Raw genomic sequence first — 18,320 nt, 5'->3', positions numbered from 1 at the left:
GTATTCATCTTAATGTGAAGTTTTTCGTTGCCTGCAGCAAGGATCTGACTTGAACTTTCTTGGTACTACTCAAGAAAAAGTCACATCCATATCAGACTCTGATAAAGCACATGCACAAAGTAGCGCCGTCTGGAAAGGCTTCAAGTGGCTCTCATTTGGGAAGAAGAGAAGGATCAGGTATAAATCGGTATAATAGTGGGGAACAATATGACATTCATTAATTCATTATTACACTTTATTCGATTTTATAATATAATCATAAAAGCACATTAAAATACATCATTTGATAATAAAAACGGTTAGATCAAAACAGTAATAAGTATATTTGTACGCTAAAAACATAAGACAGGATTTTATCTAACCATCAATTCATTTCTTAGTTATCACTTCCAGATATGATATTGAAATCATGAAAAGGAAACAGTATAAATTCGAAAACCTAACAAGTTTTTACATACAATACTTGGCACAGTGAGCATATATTGAGCACTGACATAACACAACTGGGATAAAGGGTGCCTAAATCATTGTGGGGTACTGAAATGGATGAAAAAATGTCCAAGTGGCGAGGTGCCACGATCAGTGAGTAAATCTATCCAAATCCCTTGGATAAATCCAGCCTAGATACCCCCTGATTGGCAAGCCTCATTGAACACTCTCTGGATGTTGAACGGTGCCTGGCAACATTGCTGCACAAACTGAGTTACAGGAATTTTAGATCGAACTGCCCTTGCTGTGCACTTTGACACACACATTAAAGTCTCCCTGCTGAATTCGGCTATCAAGTTAACTTAAAGCCTCGATTTGAGTTTGGCAAAGTGGGACCTCTCAGGTTTTGTGAAGCTCTTGCTCCACCGATTGCACATTTCTCCTGTCTCACTTAGAGGTGGGGTACCACTGGTATTCCGACCAGGTTTTCTGACAGCGAAGCCTCAGTCATCTCTGCCCCTTTCTAACCCCTAACCAGGCAATCACCCATCATAGGGCCATCAGGTCACAGTAGCCCCACTTACCACCACAGATTTCTCTTGCGTGGAAAACAAACAATCGCCTTCACGAGCTGTGCTGAAGCTCCCTGTACAATAGGGCCTTCATTTTTACCTTTTTCTGAAACACACTCCGATTTTGGTGCTTTGTTTCAGAAGGACCAATATGCATGATAACTAGGCCACAAGGCACCTTCACAGCATTCATCTGTGATGTGGTGCATCCGCTGCACCGGCGAAAGTACTGACGTCACAGAGATTCGAGCTAGGTAGGTGAGGTCCTCAAGTTATGGTGTGTCGTCCTTGCCCAGGGGTTGGAGACCAACCGCTCCAGTATGTGGCACACTGATAGGGCACCTGCTGGAGTCTAGGTAACACATTCATATGAATCATCGCTTTCTATGTGCTGGGGGATAATGGCTTCTCCTACTGAAACCCTGCTAAGGATATTACTGAGCTGAATTAATGGTCTTATTTGTCTTTTTGGAACAATTGTTTTCAGGATTTCTTCCAAGTACTGCTTTTTTTCAAATAAAACATCCGATGCAACTTCTTCTTCATGATTACTTGCAAATGCTGAGGTTTTGTCTGGCTTTGTTCCTTGTCCCCTTTCTGTTCTTTGTTCAAAGGGTAGGCAAACAACTGCCTGTCAGACTCACTGCTGAGCAGGGCTACTCTAGATGTCTTTACAGAGCACATTTTGAAAAGACTACTCTTTCCTCAAAGAGCATTATTAGAGGTAGGCGAAGTCCTCTGCAGACAAGAGAAGAACTTATTTAAAGATGTACATTTCAAAACACACTGGCATTAGCTTTCCTCTGCAGACAAGAGAAGAACTTCTTTAAAGATGTACATTTTAAAACACACTGGCAGTAGCTTTCCCAGGCTCGGAATCTTTTATGAAATTAAGAAGTTGGGATTGCTTCACTGGTAATGTCATTTAATGGCATTAAATGGGATTTACCTTGGTCTGGGCAAAGGGAGTTTAGTAAAGAGAAATATAGAGAATTGTGTTCAAGGTTAACCCGCAGTGACAAACTACAACTCAAACCCCTTCAAAATTCTTGCCGTAACCTACTGCACACAAATAAAAAAAGTAATCCTGGAGAATGAGGGATCTTTAACAATAATGCTATAACATGTGGGCACTAAAACTCGGTTCAATTACAATTCCCACTTCTGACCTAAAGGGACAGGAGGGCGAGCTGGAGCATAGACTAGCTAAACATGTCTGCCACATAGGGTCCAAGAGAATCTCCCACCCTTCTTATACTTATCTGTTAATGACACCTCCACCTCAAGGCCATGATTCCAGACCCAAAGATGATGATTAAAAATATACATTCCTTCTGTGGTACTTTATTAAAAGATACCACTATCTTAAAGATAGTGCTGTCAGCACATCACCTAGCATGCACGTGCCCTAGGAACAAAAATACACAAAGGCGAGGGTGTCCGCACCTCTTTTTGAAAGAGGATTGGTAACCTTTCTGGGGTCAAACCTCACATCCAAGCAAATAAATAAATCTATAGTAGCTCAGAGAAGGATGGAGCTCTTCTTCTAAGTTCCTCATTCAGACTCAGGTCATTAATTGAAAAACCTTTACAGATTTGTTCTAATAATCAATGAGACATCATTAAAGCTGTGTATTACTCATCAAGTTAAATTTGTTGTCCAACTACTAAAGTAGGCAGAAATATCTAACCAACTGGCAGTGGAAAATAGCATTACAATTACAACAGGACAAACTTTTACAATGAAAAATATAAATTAGCTCTTCATCTTGTGGGCAAATATTGTGACATGAATGGAGTCATGATGCCACTGGCTGGAATTACAGAGCAGCTCCCCACTCAAATCAGTTACAAAGCAACTCATTATTTGGGTTCTGTTATTATGAACAAGAAGAATGACCATGGTGATTCATCTAAATGTGGGCGATTGATTTTGGTCACTCCTACAAAGAACTTGCACAGTCGTTTTTAAACACCTATTGTCTAAAATACCAATACTTGCAGTGAGTGTTGGGTCAACCCATATCATATCATTAGGTGGATTGCCTGTCAAACTAATTTGCTTGCTTTTTTCCATTTGTTGTGTTTATCATTCCTTGCAGCATAGTTTCGTTACCATCTCTTTGATTGGATGCCTTATATCCAGTGGTGGCTCGTCATTTGGAGGAGTAGAGGGGCTGGTTCACACATTAACACCCACTTCCACTTACATGTACACACACATACTCAAACCCACTCATCCACAAGCAGACACACTTACAGCCTTCTGTTCACAAGCGCATATACATACTGCACCCACCCACAAGTACACTCACTAACACTCATCCATTCACAAGTGCACACACATACTCACTCCCACCATTTACAGGCACACACTGGTACACACCCATTCACCACACACGTGCGCAGATACACATATATTCATAGGTACATAATCACCCAAACATTCAATATGCACTTACTTGGGTGCAGCGGTGACGGAAGGGCCAGCGGGTAGCGATAGGAAGAAGCACAAAGGTTCAGGTAGGAGTTCCAGACTTCGGGGAGGGAATGGAAAAATTGAGGCTCTGTTGGCTGCTCTCATTGGCTAACTCTCTCAATGGTCAGCCAATGAGAGAAGGACCTTCCCAAACTCATCACAGAGTGGGCTGTGGTCAGTGCGATTTGCTGATTTCACCCCACTCTGCGACGAGCTGAGAAAGAGTGGCTTGAGGGACCATTGATAATCAGCCCTGGGCACTTCAGGGCTTAAACCTGAAGTACCCAGTGCTGACTCTATCAGTGACAAACCCCTGGTCATGAGGGGGATATCCTAGAAGGGCTTTGCTGGGCCGATGATGTCACTGCCCTTTTGCTCACCATGCTTAGAAAAAAGTAGAGGACAGAGCCTAGTACCCGTAATGACAGGTCGCCACTGCTTGTGTCCTTCCACTGATTACATGGATGGAACTACTGTTTTCTTTTGCTATCAGTACTCCATGAAAGTGCACCTGTTTTCTTGCTATGTCTCTGGATTGTACTGTTTCCCTATCACAATTCTACCCCTTAACTCTCCCCTCCAGCCTGTCCATGGCTATCCCTGCTTCTCCCAAACCTGCTCTAATTCTTTTTATTTTCCATTCTCCCTGCTCCTCTTTTGCTTCTCCATCCTTCTCTGCTCATTGTTCATCCATGTCACGCTTCGCTCTTCTGTTGCCCCTCTTCCCCCTTTGCCAACATACCCCTCTTAGTCCCACTTTCTTCTTTTATTTCTCTGTTAAGTTTTTTGGAGGTCCTATTAGCAGCAATTTGCTGCCAGCCACTCCTTTATAGATGATGCACTTATGCACACTTTTTTTATTTGCTAATTTACTGCTGCAAGATGGGTGTCAGTCATTTTGGAATGGTAACTTATAAATACCAAAAAAGGGCAGTCCGAGTGACTTAACACATTTGCTCCCACTGGTAGTAACTCATTCATGCATATATGCCATTACATTTGGAATGCCATTTTTTTTTGTTTTGCTGAGGCTGTTCAGCATTGTTTTTTCCTTTTGCTGTCATCAGCAAAAACCATTGCCAAAGGCAAAAGGACAGAAAACGGGAGATGTATTGGCTTTTCAAATGCTTGTGACAAGATCTGATTGCCATTTGCCTTTATTGATGCATATTCAGAATACACACTTCTTTTGTGTGGTGTTCTAATATGAATATAGGAACTTCACTATAGGTTTGTTAGCTGTGGTCTCATATTGGTGGCAAATGAGGACGCTCATATACCATTGAGGGCGCATTGAGGGGTCATTTAAGCACCGTGGTAAGACCAGTGGAAGATTCCTGTTGTTTTAAACTCGTTCAGACTTTATTCAGTCTTGGAACTTCCAGAAGTTTGGCTAATGTTTACTTCTGCATATTTAAGTGGCCTTCTTTTTGTCTTTGGTTCCAAATTTCAGCACCATGGATAGGGGATTCAAGTAAGTAGCTGTTATCTTTGAGCGAGAGAGTGTGTGTGCTTGTGTGTTTGTGTGGAAGAGACGGAGAGAGAAAGGGAGAGAGAGAGAGAGAGAGAGAGAGTGTGGGCGCGTGGAAGAGACGGAGAGAGAGAGAGAGAGAGAGAGAGAGAGAGAGAGAGAAAGCAATGCTTTTGGTATGCCTAAGCGTCTGTGCGTAATTTTTTGTGTTTTTGTTCGTGCGTTAGTGTTTTTGTCGGCGTATCCGTGTTTAAGTGTTTTTTAAGTTCATTCTTTTGGTGAGTTTATTTTCAGAAGGAAAGTAACACTAACGACAGAATTCGCCGTTTCCGATTTACTAATCCGTTTCCAACATATCATTTCGTCACTCATCTGTTTGATTTGAAGTACGGGGCACCAATCAACAATTTCGCTCACAAGAAAATGAAGCAGGGGCACCCCACGCTGTGTAGTTCAGTAATTGAAGCAGAGAACATGCAAACGTTAGCCTTCACGGTACGCAACACTAGCACACACGTTTACTTCAATCCTGACGCAGGTGTCATTTCCATGGTAACCGAGCACAAGCCTAAGTGTGGTGGAGGTAACGCTCGGGTGCACCTGTTAGTCTTATATAGTGCCTAATGACTCAAAGATCACTAACTACATGTTTGAAGCATAGAGTTTCTTGCAAGCACCCCTCAGTTAACAGAGTGCAGACTGCTCATGGTTACACAATTCTAAGATTCTAAGAAAAATCTAATTAGAAAAACTAGGGAACGTAAAATATACGTTTTCTCGCTTTCTGTAGCCACGAATGCAACACAAATGGTGTAACAAACATACGACATACAACATGCAATTTTTCTACCACTTCACATGATTAAAAAAAAATACAATTTCTGAACTATTGATACGAAATGTGTTGTAAAATTACACATTTGATATCAGCTGAGATGCTGTTCCAACAGAAACCTTTGGGCATGATTCAAGTTTGGCAGACATGGACTCCTTCACAGATTTGATGGATGCCCGCTTGCCTCTTTACCAGTGTCATTGGGCCTGACTAAACAGGGCTTGAATTGCCATAGGAGGCATCGGGCATTCCCCTGGTGGGGCCGGTTTTACAGCAGTGCTGCAATATTAGCCTCCAGTAACAAAAGCAGCAGTGCTTCATAAATCAATCCACGCATGACTCCAATAACATAAATGCATTGAAGAAGAGCCGCGCGCATGCGCAAAAAGACAGCCATATACCGCCTTGCGTGGTCGGAGAAATCCGAAAGCTGATCGCAGCTAAAGAATATGCCCAGAACTGCAGCAGGCAAGGAATGCGGCCGGGAGCCTCCGACCCCCACAGCAAGGGCACCCGGCCCCGGCAGCAGGTAGGGAAATGCGACCGGGAGCCTCCGGCCCCCACAGCAAGCACACCCGGCCACGGCCGCAGGGAGGGAAACGCGACCGGTAGCCTCCGGCCCCCACAGCAAGCGCACCCGGGCTCGGCAGCAGGTAGGGAAATGCGACCGGGAGCCTCCGGCCCCCAGAGCAAAGGCACCCGACCGCGCAACGCCCGCTCAGCAGGACGCGCGGTCGGAAACAAAATAAAAACGGCTTCCAGGAACCCATGCGTCCCGCAAAACAAGCCGAAAGGACAAGCCCAGAAGTCCGCTAAAGCAGGACGAGAGGCAATAATGGCAAAAGAAGGGGCCAAGAAAATTTAAAATTATGAGACAAAATGAAAAACACAATCCACAAAGTGCATAGAAAAACAACACTAACACAACACTACTACCCCCAAACTCAATACCAAAAGGGCAGAAGGGGACAGCTCAAGCAGGATCCCAGCCCCACTCACCTGATCAACAGGTAACACAGCACTCGGAGAAGTGCAGAAAAAAAGAACAGGTCGTGTTGGTGCTCCTGTGTCCCTTTATGGGATTGGATGGAGCCACTGGGGGCCATCTTGAGGAGGGAGAGGGAGACTAGAGCGCTGCTCTTTTATTTTACTTGGAGTTCTGTGTGGAGCCGGAGGCTCATATGTGATTAGTGTGGCGAGGAAGACAGGACGACGAGGTAATGCACAGTCCCCAGCCCCCCCCCGGGGGGCTAGTTCGACAAAATTGCCAGGGCTGCTTTGGGTTCCCAGTCCAGCCCAGCTCATAAAGGGCCTCCGCTACGACGGAGGCCCCGTGCTGGTGGGGGAGTCGCCACACTCGGAGCAGAATCTCCGCAATGAGAATTCTCAAAGCATCCATGGTAATTTTGTCGGACCCGCCCTCTAGGGGAAATCAGGCCGATTGACTATAATACTCTTGTAAAGGGCCATCTGCCATGTCTTTGACGGAGTTCCTGCACACCAAACTCTAAACAAGGCCCTTTAGGTGCAGAGTTTCTGACCTTGCATCTTTTCAAGAGCCTTCTTTGGGAAAGAGTTGAAAAAACGGTTAGATGTTTGTCTATTTATATAGGAGTTTCTTCTCTAGTGAGTTTGGCAGTGAATTCAAGGCACAAGTTCATGTGGAGCAAGATATGTGGAGCATTTCATCACATTCGTTGTGCATTGGTAGTTAGAATGGCTCTCCGAAATGCTTCTTTGGCTGTTAATTGACAGACGCGTCAGGATAGTTGGGATTACACTGCTGGAGAGCCTGATCCCTCCATTGTGAGAGTGGACATTTCTATCATGTCACCACTATCCCTTTACCTTCATATTTCTTTCCCATGACCTCCTCTGTCTGATGGGTTTTACTGGATCAGACTGTAAATTTGTGACAGCTGTAATGTGTTGTAAGACTTTTCAGGTAGCTGCCGCCCCAGCCAAATGGGACCTCTGAACTGTGCACAGGACTTTACGTTTTTTTTTTTAGTTTCATTGTGAACAAGTGTGGAGCTTTCTATGATGAGCGGTTGTTTCTGTGGCTTAGATATGTTCTCGGTGCTTTGCCTTGTCCTTGTGTACGGAGACAAGGTGAGGGTAGAACAATAAAAGACGATTTCCATTGTATTTGTAATTCTTGGAGGTAGTAATCTGAAATAAAAACATCAAAGCACTTGTAAAGCTGCTGTGATCATGTGTGCTGTTTCAATGCACTCTGCTCGTGGTGTCAAGCCAGAGATTTTGCGGTCGGTTTTGGAGGTTCAGAGCACTTGAACCTCTGCTATCATGAAAGGTGGCAGTCGACCAGATATTAGTAAAAGGCAGACAGACAGATACCAAAGCTGACAAGGAGGCAAAAGACTGGTCAGCGAAAGAATGAAAGAATTAACAATTGAATGAGTGCCTAGAGGTATTCAAATCTAAATAAATGACAGATGTCTTTAGCTTTTCTGACATGAAGCAGATCTTGAATGATGGAAAGCTCCAGCAAGGGATAATTCTAGACAGAAGGCATCGGACTGCGGAAGACGATTCCAACCACTGGTGGAACAGGCAGTAAATTGTCATCAGTTGCATTTGAGTCACGTTGTGGCCGCTTTCTGGAGATTTACATTTTCATGCAGTCCAACTGGAGTTGCCTTCATGGAGATACGACTAGACTGTGTCCATGTGGGCACAAATGAGCTACACCCTCTGTCTACAGTTCGAGATTCTGACCTGGGCACAGATTGGACTCTTACACATATCAATATGGTACCTTCTGGTATAAACTGGCAGCTACATCTGCATGTTAAATTCCATTCTTTTTACTCTCCGAATTGTAATTAATCAAACTGCTTTGTTTACACTGATGATGTTAACTTAGTGCATTTGCAAGTTCTGTATAACTCCATTCAGCAAAGTAAACTGGTACACAATCATTGTATTGTTGTCTTAATAACCCTCGCATGTGCCTATTCTGCGGAGACCCCCGGCCTCCCTACTTACCGGCCCCCGCATTCTGCTGCTGCCAAAGGTGGGAAATAATGTCAGCCAACAAAGCCTGGTATCAGTAGTGGTCGTTGTTGGCCGCAGTTTATTAATAACCAAAGACATATTAATAACACAAACTGGTTTCAAGCAATCTTCCCTTTTGCGAACATTACTCATCAATCATAATTGGCATATTACACATTATGACACCCTCTTCTAATAGCAGGTGTCAGTCTCTCTGTGCCCTCCTTAGTTCGAAAATGGGGCTTGTACACAAACCAGTTTGTTGCCAGTCTATTGGTGCTCCAGTGGTTGGTTGCCCACGCTTTCTGCGTGTTGCGGAGGGGAGCTTTCCAGTCGGGAGTTAGGTCCCCAGCTCGCTACCAAATTGCGCCCTGCCGTCCGGCCGGGTCTGGGCCGCGAGTGCCGTCTCCTCCTGTTACTCCCCTCCTTTATGCCGCCACGTCACCCTGCCGTGCGGCATTCAAAAGTGAGTGGCCATCCTCTTACACACCGCCCGCCGGTGTGTTTTCTTAGCCAACCAGTGTAGGATTTCCGCCACGCCGCAGGGAGGCCCACGTCTCACTGCGGCTCCCCCCCTGCACCTGGTTCGTGGCTCCCACCTTTCTCCATATTTCCTTTTTTTTTTTTTTTTTTAGTTGCAACCTGCGAGTGACATTGCACCCCACAAGTTATCCCAAAACACCTTCATCCCTCTTTCGGACAGGTGTACCCCGTCTTGCCCATAGAGTTCTGGGCGGCCCGGGTGGATGAGGCCGTGGTGAACTGATTCCAGGCCATTGGAGAGGCAAAACTTGTGCATTGCCACATTTAGCTTCCTTCTTGCGTTGTCGACGGCCTTGTTTGAATCGGCACCTCTCCAATGTTTCCTGCTGATAATTTCGGACCAGACTACCGTCGTGGGTCCCAGCCACGCTGCTGTCTTGGTGAGATCCCTTTGGATGGCTTGCCCGACTGCTTTTCGCCCTAGCCGGGTCAGGTCATTGCCCCCGAGGTGGATGATCAGGACGTCGGGCAACCAGGCCGAATCTGCCATGAGGCCGTCCAGCGTCGGCAGTAGCTGCTCCCATCTCATACCTGGCTGCCCTATCCACCGGATGTACGTCGCTTTGGGCCTGTTTATGTTGCGGCCCCCCTGCCGCCACCAAGACTCCATCCGGGACACGAATGAGTGCCCCACCACCCAGACCAGCTGCGGGCGTCCCCCTGTCGAGAGAAAGCATTCTGTTAGGTGGCTTTCTGCGCACCGTGTGTATTTAAGAGAGGGAGGGGGTGTGCTGTCACCCTGCCGTGCGGCATCCCAAGGCGACTCCCTCTCCTTCCCCCCCCCCCCCTTTGGGGCTTTCTCTCTCTTTTGTCTTTTTTTTTTTTGTCTTTTCTCTTCCCTTTTTTTTTTTTTTTCTTTTATACGAGGTGAGGGCGTATGTACGACTTGTACGCCCTGGAGCGCCATCTGCCCACTGCCTGTATCCTGTCCTCTGGCATGCCATGCTGCGCTGCTGAGGTCGCTGCGCCGATCCTGAAAGAGTGAGAGGCAAACGAAGCCGCGCAATACCCGGCTTTACCAAGGCCTTGGCGCATTTTGGCTGTAAACTGGAACTTACTCAGGTTCCTCCCGTCCTTATGTATGAAGAGAGGGCCCTCACCAGCTGGTCGAGCCCCCATGTACCTGAACAACCAGCATACCACGCAGAGCCCCGACTCTGGGATGCAATGGAGACGTATCGTCGTCCCCCTCCTTGCCCTGTCCGTTTTGGACTGTCTCAGCGTTAACTCCACTGCCCTCTCCATTGGTTTAATGTCTCTTGCCTGCAGGCATTGCTGCGCTGGGCCCGACTTGCTGGGGGCTACCAATTCGCTGATACGGAATGCTCCGAAGAACGCCGTCGTGAAAGCCGCCCCCTAAATAGCAGCAGCTCATATTTATCCGATATTAAGCCTGTGAGGGCTCCAAGGAGTTGGCCCAGTTTGGCAAAATCGATGGGACGCCTCTTGTCCTTCTTTCTACCTTCTACCCTCCTCCAGCCTTTCAAGGCCGTCTTTAGATAGGCCGAGGTAGTGGGGTCCTCGCCTGTGTAAAGCCTGGCAAAATGGGCAATGGCGGACAAATGCGCCTGGGCCCACGATCTCGTTTTTCTCGACTCGAATGCCCATTGCACGAATTTCTCGACTGCTGTGTGAGTTTTTGCCCTGTCTTCCAGCGATTTTAGGCCCCCAACTCTCATTACTGTGCCCGCGTATGTCCTGTATCTCCTGTTAGCTTCTGCGGTAAGTGATTGCCCTATTAGCCATGATAAGTCTACTCCCCCAGGTCCCAAAGGGACGATGGAAAGGGGGTCATCTCCTTGTCCGCCCCGGGCACCAGTTCTCTGAAACGCTTCATTTGGGACCGTGAGAGTGCGCCTGCTGCTGAGTTCTCTGCCCCTGGCACGTGGCGTGCTTTCAGCTCCAGGTTCCCTTCCAGCTGTAATTTAATTAACCGTCGCATTAGCCTCCGCATGTCCGGGCATCTCGCTGCGCCTCTGTTAATGGCCTGCACCACTCCCATGTTATCTGACCAAAGCCTGAGTTTCAGGTTTTTTATTTCCTCGCTCCAAATGGTCGGTGCCACAATGATCGGGAACAGCTCGAGAAACGTGATGTTCCTGGTGAGCCCCTGCGCGTGCCACTCGTCCGGCCACTGGCTGGCGCACCAACTGTTTCCCAGGACCGCGCCGAAGCCAAGGCTTCCGGCCGCGTCTGTGTAAAGGGCTATCTGTTCGGCCGTTACCCACCCTGCTCTCCAAATCAGCACCCCGTTGAAATCTTGTAGGAACTCGTCCCACACCTGCAGGTCCTGTTTCACACCTGCCCTCAGCCTGATGTGGTGGTGCTTGTGGGTGACGCCGGCCGTTAGCCCAGTTAGGCGCCTTGAAAATACCCTGGCGGGCGGGATTACCCGAGCCGCGAAGTTGAGTCTACCTATCACTCGTTGGATCTCCCTCAGGGTGGCCTTGTTCCGACCCCGTAGCTTCGATACTTCCTCGCGAAATTCCTTTACTTTGCCTGGAGGCAGCCTGGCCGTTCCCGCTAAAGAATCCAATTCTATGCCCAGGAACGTGAGACTTGTGGTCGGGTTTGTAGTTTTTTCTTTTGCGAGGGGGACCCCTAGGGACATGGCTAGATCCTCGAAGGCTGCCAATGTGCTTGCGCACACTGAAGAACCTGCCGGGCCTGTGAACAGGAAATCGTCTAAGTAGTGCAGTTTTCCACCTTCCTGGTGCCGGTCATGCAGCGCCCATTCTAAGAAGGTGGCAAACTGCTCAAAATATGCGCATGATATCGCGCATCCCATGGGCATGGCTTTGTCAATAAACACGTCCTCGCCCCATTGGAAACCCAGTAAGTGGAAGCTGGAAGGGTGGACCGGCAATAGTCGGAACGCAGATTCAATATCGGCTTTCGCCATGAGGGCTCCTCTGCCTGTCGCCTTCACCAGCTCGATTGCGTCGTCGACTGACGCATAGCCCACTGAGCAAGCTTCGGGGTCGATACCGTCGTTCACGGAGGAACCTCCCGGAAACGAAAGGTGGTGTATCAGCCTGAATTGACCTTGTTCTTTCTAGGGGACCACGCCTAGCGGGGAGATGACTATGCCTCCTTGCAATTCCTTTGGGAGAGGGCCCTCAACTCTACCCAGTTTCAATTCTTTCTCTATCTTGGCGCTAACCACTTCGGGGTGTTGGCTTGCCGACTTCAGGTTGCTCGCCCCCGCCGAGGGGAGCGGGCCCTGGAATGGAATAACAAAGCCTTGCTCGAAGCCCTCTACCAGTGACCTGGCCTCTGCTTTGTTCGGGTATTTGTTTGCTAATCTGCGCAGCTGTTGTGTAATAATGGGGGATCTGGCCAGCTGGCGCCTACAAATGTCCACCAGTCCCCTCCTTTCCCCTGCGTTGGGGCTAACGCTTCTTGCTCTTTTCTCTCTTCTCCCTTTTCGCTTCGCGTTTGGAACCTTTGCATGCAACGGTGGCGTGCTTGCCCCCGCAGCTAGCGCATGCGTGTTGAAACTTACAAGACGAGCCCCATGAGCAGTCCCCCGCCTCGTATCTCCAACAGATCGCCTTAGTTGCGGTTGGGGAGTACGATCTCCCGTTCGACCATCTTTGATGAGAACCACTCTTCCCCTTTTGGTATGAGCTCCGAAAGGGCTGGTCGCCTTTTCCCGCCCAGGCCCTAACATCTTTGGCTGCGAGCATCTTGTGGATGAACCCCGAGACATCCTCCTCATTCCACTCCATTTCGGGGTGCCTCTGCATTTTTAATCTAAACCCTTTACCGTATTCTAACCAGGCATCCCCCGGGAACTGCCTCTGTGCTAGGTGGATATTGGCCTCGTACAGCCACAAGTCAGCCGCGCAATGGGGGAACCTCTCCACTATAATGCATGCCACAATTCTGAAGGCGTCTAACCAATTGTCGAAACTGCGCTCTTTTCTGGCCCCACGCCTTTCTCTCCTGTACTCCTCCTTCCTGTCGCACGTGGTTAGATCAAGTCCCTCTAGCTGTATCTCAAGCAGCGAAAATATGTCTATGAATTCCTTGCGCCATAGCCTCTCTTTTACCGCTAGGGGGATGAGACATGCCAAGCCGGTGGCTTTCGTAGTCAGAGACGCCGGACCGGGGGATGGCCTGATGTAATGGTCGTTGACTACCCCACTCGGAGGTGGGCTTCCTGAAACGGGGCCGTAACCCCAACCGGGTAGTGGGGAAATTTGTTCCCCCTGGGCGGACAAGCTTACCTGCTCTTGCACTCTTGTCTGACGGGCCCACCCCGGGTCGACCATATGCCACGTGAGACCCGCCGCTTCCTCCGCGCGCTGCTCCCTAGGCCCTGGTACCCCTTGCCCTGTGCCATTAAGTAGCCCCGGCGCCAGCGATTTTAGACATTCCTTTACAATGTTGCTAATATGCTCACCCTTTTTCTTTTTGCCGGTCGTCTCGCCCTGGTCGCTGCCCTCTGGTCTCGGCGTAAGAGGTTTCTGCCGTACTTTCCTTGGAGGGTTCCTCTTCGATGTTCTCTTCATCGGCGTGTTTTTCAGCTTCTTGGGTGCGGAAGACCCTGGTTCTTCGTCCGCCTGTTCCACTGGTCTGTTCTCTTTCCCTTTGCCCAGGTGAGGGTGAAGCCAGTCGTCGCCGTGGATGGCCGATAACTCGCGGATCTTCATCAGTACCTCTGCCATCTCGTCCGGCTGGCCTTCCGACATGTCGTGAGTCGCTGCGCACTTGTGTGTGGCTTCTTGGTTTCTCGCGTCTGCGTCAGGCCGTCTGCTGGGGGCACAGCTAACTGCGTGTGCTTATCCCGGGCTCTGAGCTTGCCGCAGTTTTTACCTGTTGTTGCTTCGGGGGAGCTGGCACGGCGCGCCGCGCTCCGTAAGGCGTCCTCGGGGATGATGACCTGGATCTTCCACCGGGGCCTCGCCGTCGTCCGCTTCGTCCCTCGCCGCGTCACCTCTCTTCCTTCAGTCGTTGTTGCTGTCGCGCCGTTCTCCCAGCTCCTCGAATGCGATGTGCTTCTGCTGGGAGGGCGGCGTCGCTTAAATCCTCCTGAGCCCTCAATGCAGGCCTCAGGTGAGTCCCCCTGATTGGGGGGTTCAAACAAAGCCAGGTTGACCATTGGGCGCCCTTTGGGGGCGCCAGGTCAACAGGTCACTTCCGGTCGGGTGGCTGGTGCGCACCCCGTTTCCGCTGGTTCCTGTGCGCATCGAAGCGCCCAGAACCAGTTTTTCCCCGCTGGTGGCACCACGAGGGTTATGGCGCCGGCCTTCGAGCCTCCCCCACCCTTCGGGCGGGTGCGGCGGCCTCTGCAATTCTGACCGTAGGGACATCACACATAATCAAGTATCACAGTCTTTGGAGTGTTCACCTTACCCCCAATCCAAGACAAGATAACATTTACATTGCCTGTCAGATGCCAAGTAGATTTAGGGCATGGTGCCCAATCAAGTAAGAATACAGTCTTCCATACTCCTCTTTGTTCGCTCCCTTTTATTAGATCTTGATACCTCATTGCAAATGAAACACTAAGAGATAGACCACTTCTTGCTACGTGACTTTTGACCAGGAAGTGCACCAAAAACACAAGAAACAAGTTATTATAGGAGCTCTGTTAGACCTGCCCCTTTTTGCAGGTTTATCTCCAAATTATTGCCTTCTATTTTTCGGACCCATTTTTTGCTGGCTATAGGATTCTGGGCACTTTACCACTGCTGACCAATGTTAAAGTGTGTATGCTTCCTTTGTAAATTGTGAATATAATTGTTTATCCATGATTGGCATATTTGATTTACTGGTAAGTCCCTAGTAAAGTGCACTGAGTGTGCTAGGGCCTGTATGCTACTAGTGGGCTTGCGGCACTGGTTGTGCCACCCACATGATTAGCCCTGTAGAATAAGTCTTAGACCTACCACAGTAGTGTCTGCATGCACAGTTTTAAACTGCCATGTTGGCTTGGCAAGGGCGCCCACTTGCCAGGCCTAAAACCTCCCTTTCCTTACATGTTAGGCACCCCTAAGGTAGACACAAGGTATCCCCAGGGGCAGAGTGCAGTGTATGCGAAAGGTAGGACATGTACTGATGTGTGTGACATGCCCTTTTAGTGAAATACAGAGTATTTTATTTTTTTCTATTGAAAGACTCTCTGTCGCATAGTCTATAGTTGAGGCTGCACTGTAACAATTGTACAACTGTAACTTTCAATAGAGACAAGATAGAAAAATTGAGTTTAGGCTCTCTGAACTCAGAATTTACTAACGCGCATTTCAGTAAAGGTGATTTGTTAATTGTATGTTTAAAAATGCCATTTTTAGAAAGTGGGCATTTGTGTGCTTTAATGTTCTGTGTGCCTCTGACTCTTTGTGTATTCAGCATCTGGTTTTGGAGTGGCAGTAGCTGGGGATGTGCATTCACTCTAGACAGTCACCAGGGGGTTGAGGTATGTCCTGCCTTGCCTGGGTGACTCATAGCTGGGCTGAATAGACCTGTTTTTCTTTTTAGAGTGGTTCGAGGAGTTTTGCCTCCACCTTAATAGGCTGTGTCTCCTTTGAACAATCCTGTCTCCACCCCCTGTGGTCATGCTGCACCAGGGAGGACAGGATTGGATTTGACTAGGGTTCAGAGACCTTTGCCACGAAGAGAACAATGACAAAATGGGGTATAAGTAAGAGACTTTAAAGCCCAGGACTCTAGATACTTCAAGAAATAAGAGGACCCTGCAAGAAGAAGAGTGCAAGAACTGTGTTAGGAACGCTGCCTTTTCTGAGTGAGGGGTGGATTGACCAGCAGTTGCTGCTGCTGTCTGTGGTGGAGGAAAATGACTGACTCTTTTTTCCCTGCTGTGATATCCTGCTTGTGAAGAATCCCCAAGGCCTTGTGTGTGCTTGTCTCCTGTTGGAAGTCCCAGGGAGATAAAAGACTTCAAGGAAAGATCCATGCGATATATAAGATGCATCTACCCTGTCTGGTAGGGGAGCTGGAGAAGCTGTTTGAGGAGCGCTGCCCCTGCGTGTGCGGGGTAGGATGGCCTGCAGTGGTTGCTCCTGCCTGGAGCAGAGAGAGGACTCATCTGTTCTTTTCCCAATTAGCCAAACAGCGCATGCTGAGCGCTGTGTTCTTCACCTGTGTTGCCCAGAAGGAAGCGCAGGGTGAGCGTGTCATTTTTCCTTGTGGTTGTACCACCAAAAGCAGCCCATGGTGAGCACTTCATTTGCTCTATTTCTGGGCCAAACAACACATGGTGAGTGCTTCATTTTCCGGTGAAAAGTAAGCACATTTTGAGCGCTCGGTTGTCAGGAGATCCCTGGTGCTTGGCGGGTGTGGAAACCTCCCCGAGCGCTGTTGGCAAATACACGGTCTGATCGCTGGGCTGGTTCACCCCTTTCACAGCTGGGGGCAAAGCACGAGGTGCCGCAGTGCCGTGCTGCATCAGTAAGCCCCTGGGGGGGCGGGGAGGGCTTCCACACTAGCCCAGCCACTCAGCAGCTGAAATCAGAATTCTTTGAAACTCATGGCGTTGCCTGGCAACAGGAGCCGCCCACAGCATCCGGAAGGAGAAGCAACCTTCACCTCAGCCCTGCCCAGCACTGACAGAGCCTAGTGGGTGAGATGGAAGTCCCAGCAGGATAGAGGAAGGACTAAGGGAGTGTCCTGCTGCTTCAGCACCAGGCAGACGCGGGCTCCCTTTGGAACCAAGGCGGTCAACCGAGCGTGGAAGAAGCCTCAACGGAGTTCCCGCTAAGCCCCATTGCTCAAAAGTACAACTGCACTCTTCCCAAACTGGTCCAGCGGCCCGCAATAAGAGCAGCAGCAATTTAATCCTTTCTTGGAAACTGCCCACTGCTGTGCCACCTGAGTGTGGGCAGAAGGGCTTTCACTTACTGGGAAGGGGACTGATGTAGAGTCGCAGTTGGAATGTTCACAATGATTACTAAGGATATGTGTTTAGGTAAAGTCATGGTGATCTAATGTGTTTTTGCTACAGTGACAAAGACACAGTGATTTAATGTGGTTTGCCTATACTACAAAGTTATTGATGACCTGTGCAAGTTCTGAGTATTTCCTTCAGTGCACTACATATGTTTATGACAATTGCCTTATGGCAAAGTAATTTATGATCTATGCATCATTATGACAATTGCCTAGTGGCAAAGTGATTTATGTAATTGTGGTCTATGTGTCTTATGTATAATACAGTGTATTGTTATATGACCTGGAGTGGAGTCTCTTTTTGTGGTGTGCCTAGACTGGCACTGGTGTGTGTGCATGTGCTGCGCAAACAGATTACAAATTGCCTCTGGGATAAGCCTGACTGCTCTGCTAAGCTACAAAGGGGGTAAGCAGGCGTTATCTTGGGTGAGTAACTCCCTTATCCTGACTAGAATGGTGAGTTCTGCCTGGCATAGGTGCATACTCTACCCAACTGGAAAGTCCAATTCTAACAAGCTCCTAAATAATTTGTTCTTGCTGTTTGCTGTCTTGTCTTATTGAGTGCAGAGTAAGTATTTCCTTGTACAATTATCTCAGGTAGCCATGGTATCTCCATAGTGCGGTCTTTTAAAATGCTGTGAATCTTCTCAATATGTGGCTAATTTCTCTATTGAGAGAAAGCTTGCTTTGTTATGCAAAAGGTGCCCCCTGTTTACAGCCTGAGAGGCCTCTTTGTGGTATCTGAATCCTTTGCACATACAGCACATGCAGCTTAAGTGTACCTGAGTTCCAATGGTCTGTTTGTTCAAGTCGATAGGAGATCTGACAGGCTTAGGTCTGGTGATCACCCATAGGAAAGTGGTAATTCCAATTGTGAAGATACCAATCAGACCAGGCGTTGGCAGCGGAGAGAATAAAAACTCCAGAATCCCAATCATTGTTCGTAGAGAGCAGCAAGCTGTTAGATCTGAGCAAAAAGAGAACCCAATTAATATTTCTAGTGAAGAGAAATACACATGAGAGTCTACAGTAGACACATAAGTTATGCTAACACAATGG

The 18,320-nt window shown here is 48.3% G+C and overlaps 1 protein-coding gene across 1 annotated transcript in view; it reads right to left on the bottom strand.

The window, feature by feature from the left end:
- The window catches only part of ACSL5 (acyl-CoA synthetase long chain family member 5), a 242,869-nt gene that overhangs the window by 151,811 nt on the left and 72,738 nt on the right, over positions 1–18,320 (bottom strand). Inside the window, exon 2 of the mRNA XM_086922789.1 lies at positions 18,044–18,228. Within this exon, the coding sequence (XP_086778915.1) occupies positions 18,044–18,199 (156 nt within the window). The 5' untranslated portion in view covers positions 18,200–18,228. The remainder of the gene's footprint in view (positions 1–18,043; positions 18,229–18,320) is intronic.

The sequence above is a fragment of the Lissotriton vulgaris genome, chromosome 5, assembly GCF_964263255.1.
Source record: "Lissotriton vulgaris chromosome 5, aLisVul1.2, whole genome shotgun sequence".
Taxonomy (NCBI): Eukaryota; Metazoa; Chordata; class Amphibia; order Caudata; family Salamandridae; genus Lissotriton; species Lissotriton vulgaris.
The sequence above is the reverse complement of the archived record's forward strand: the minus strand, read 5'-3'. Positions and strand labels throughout refer to the sequence as shown.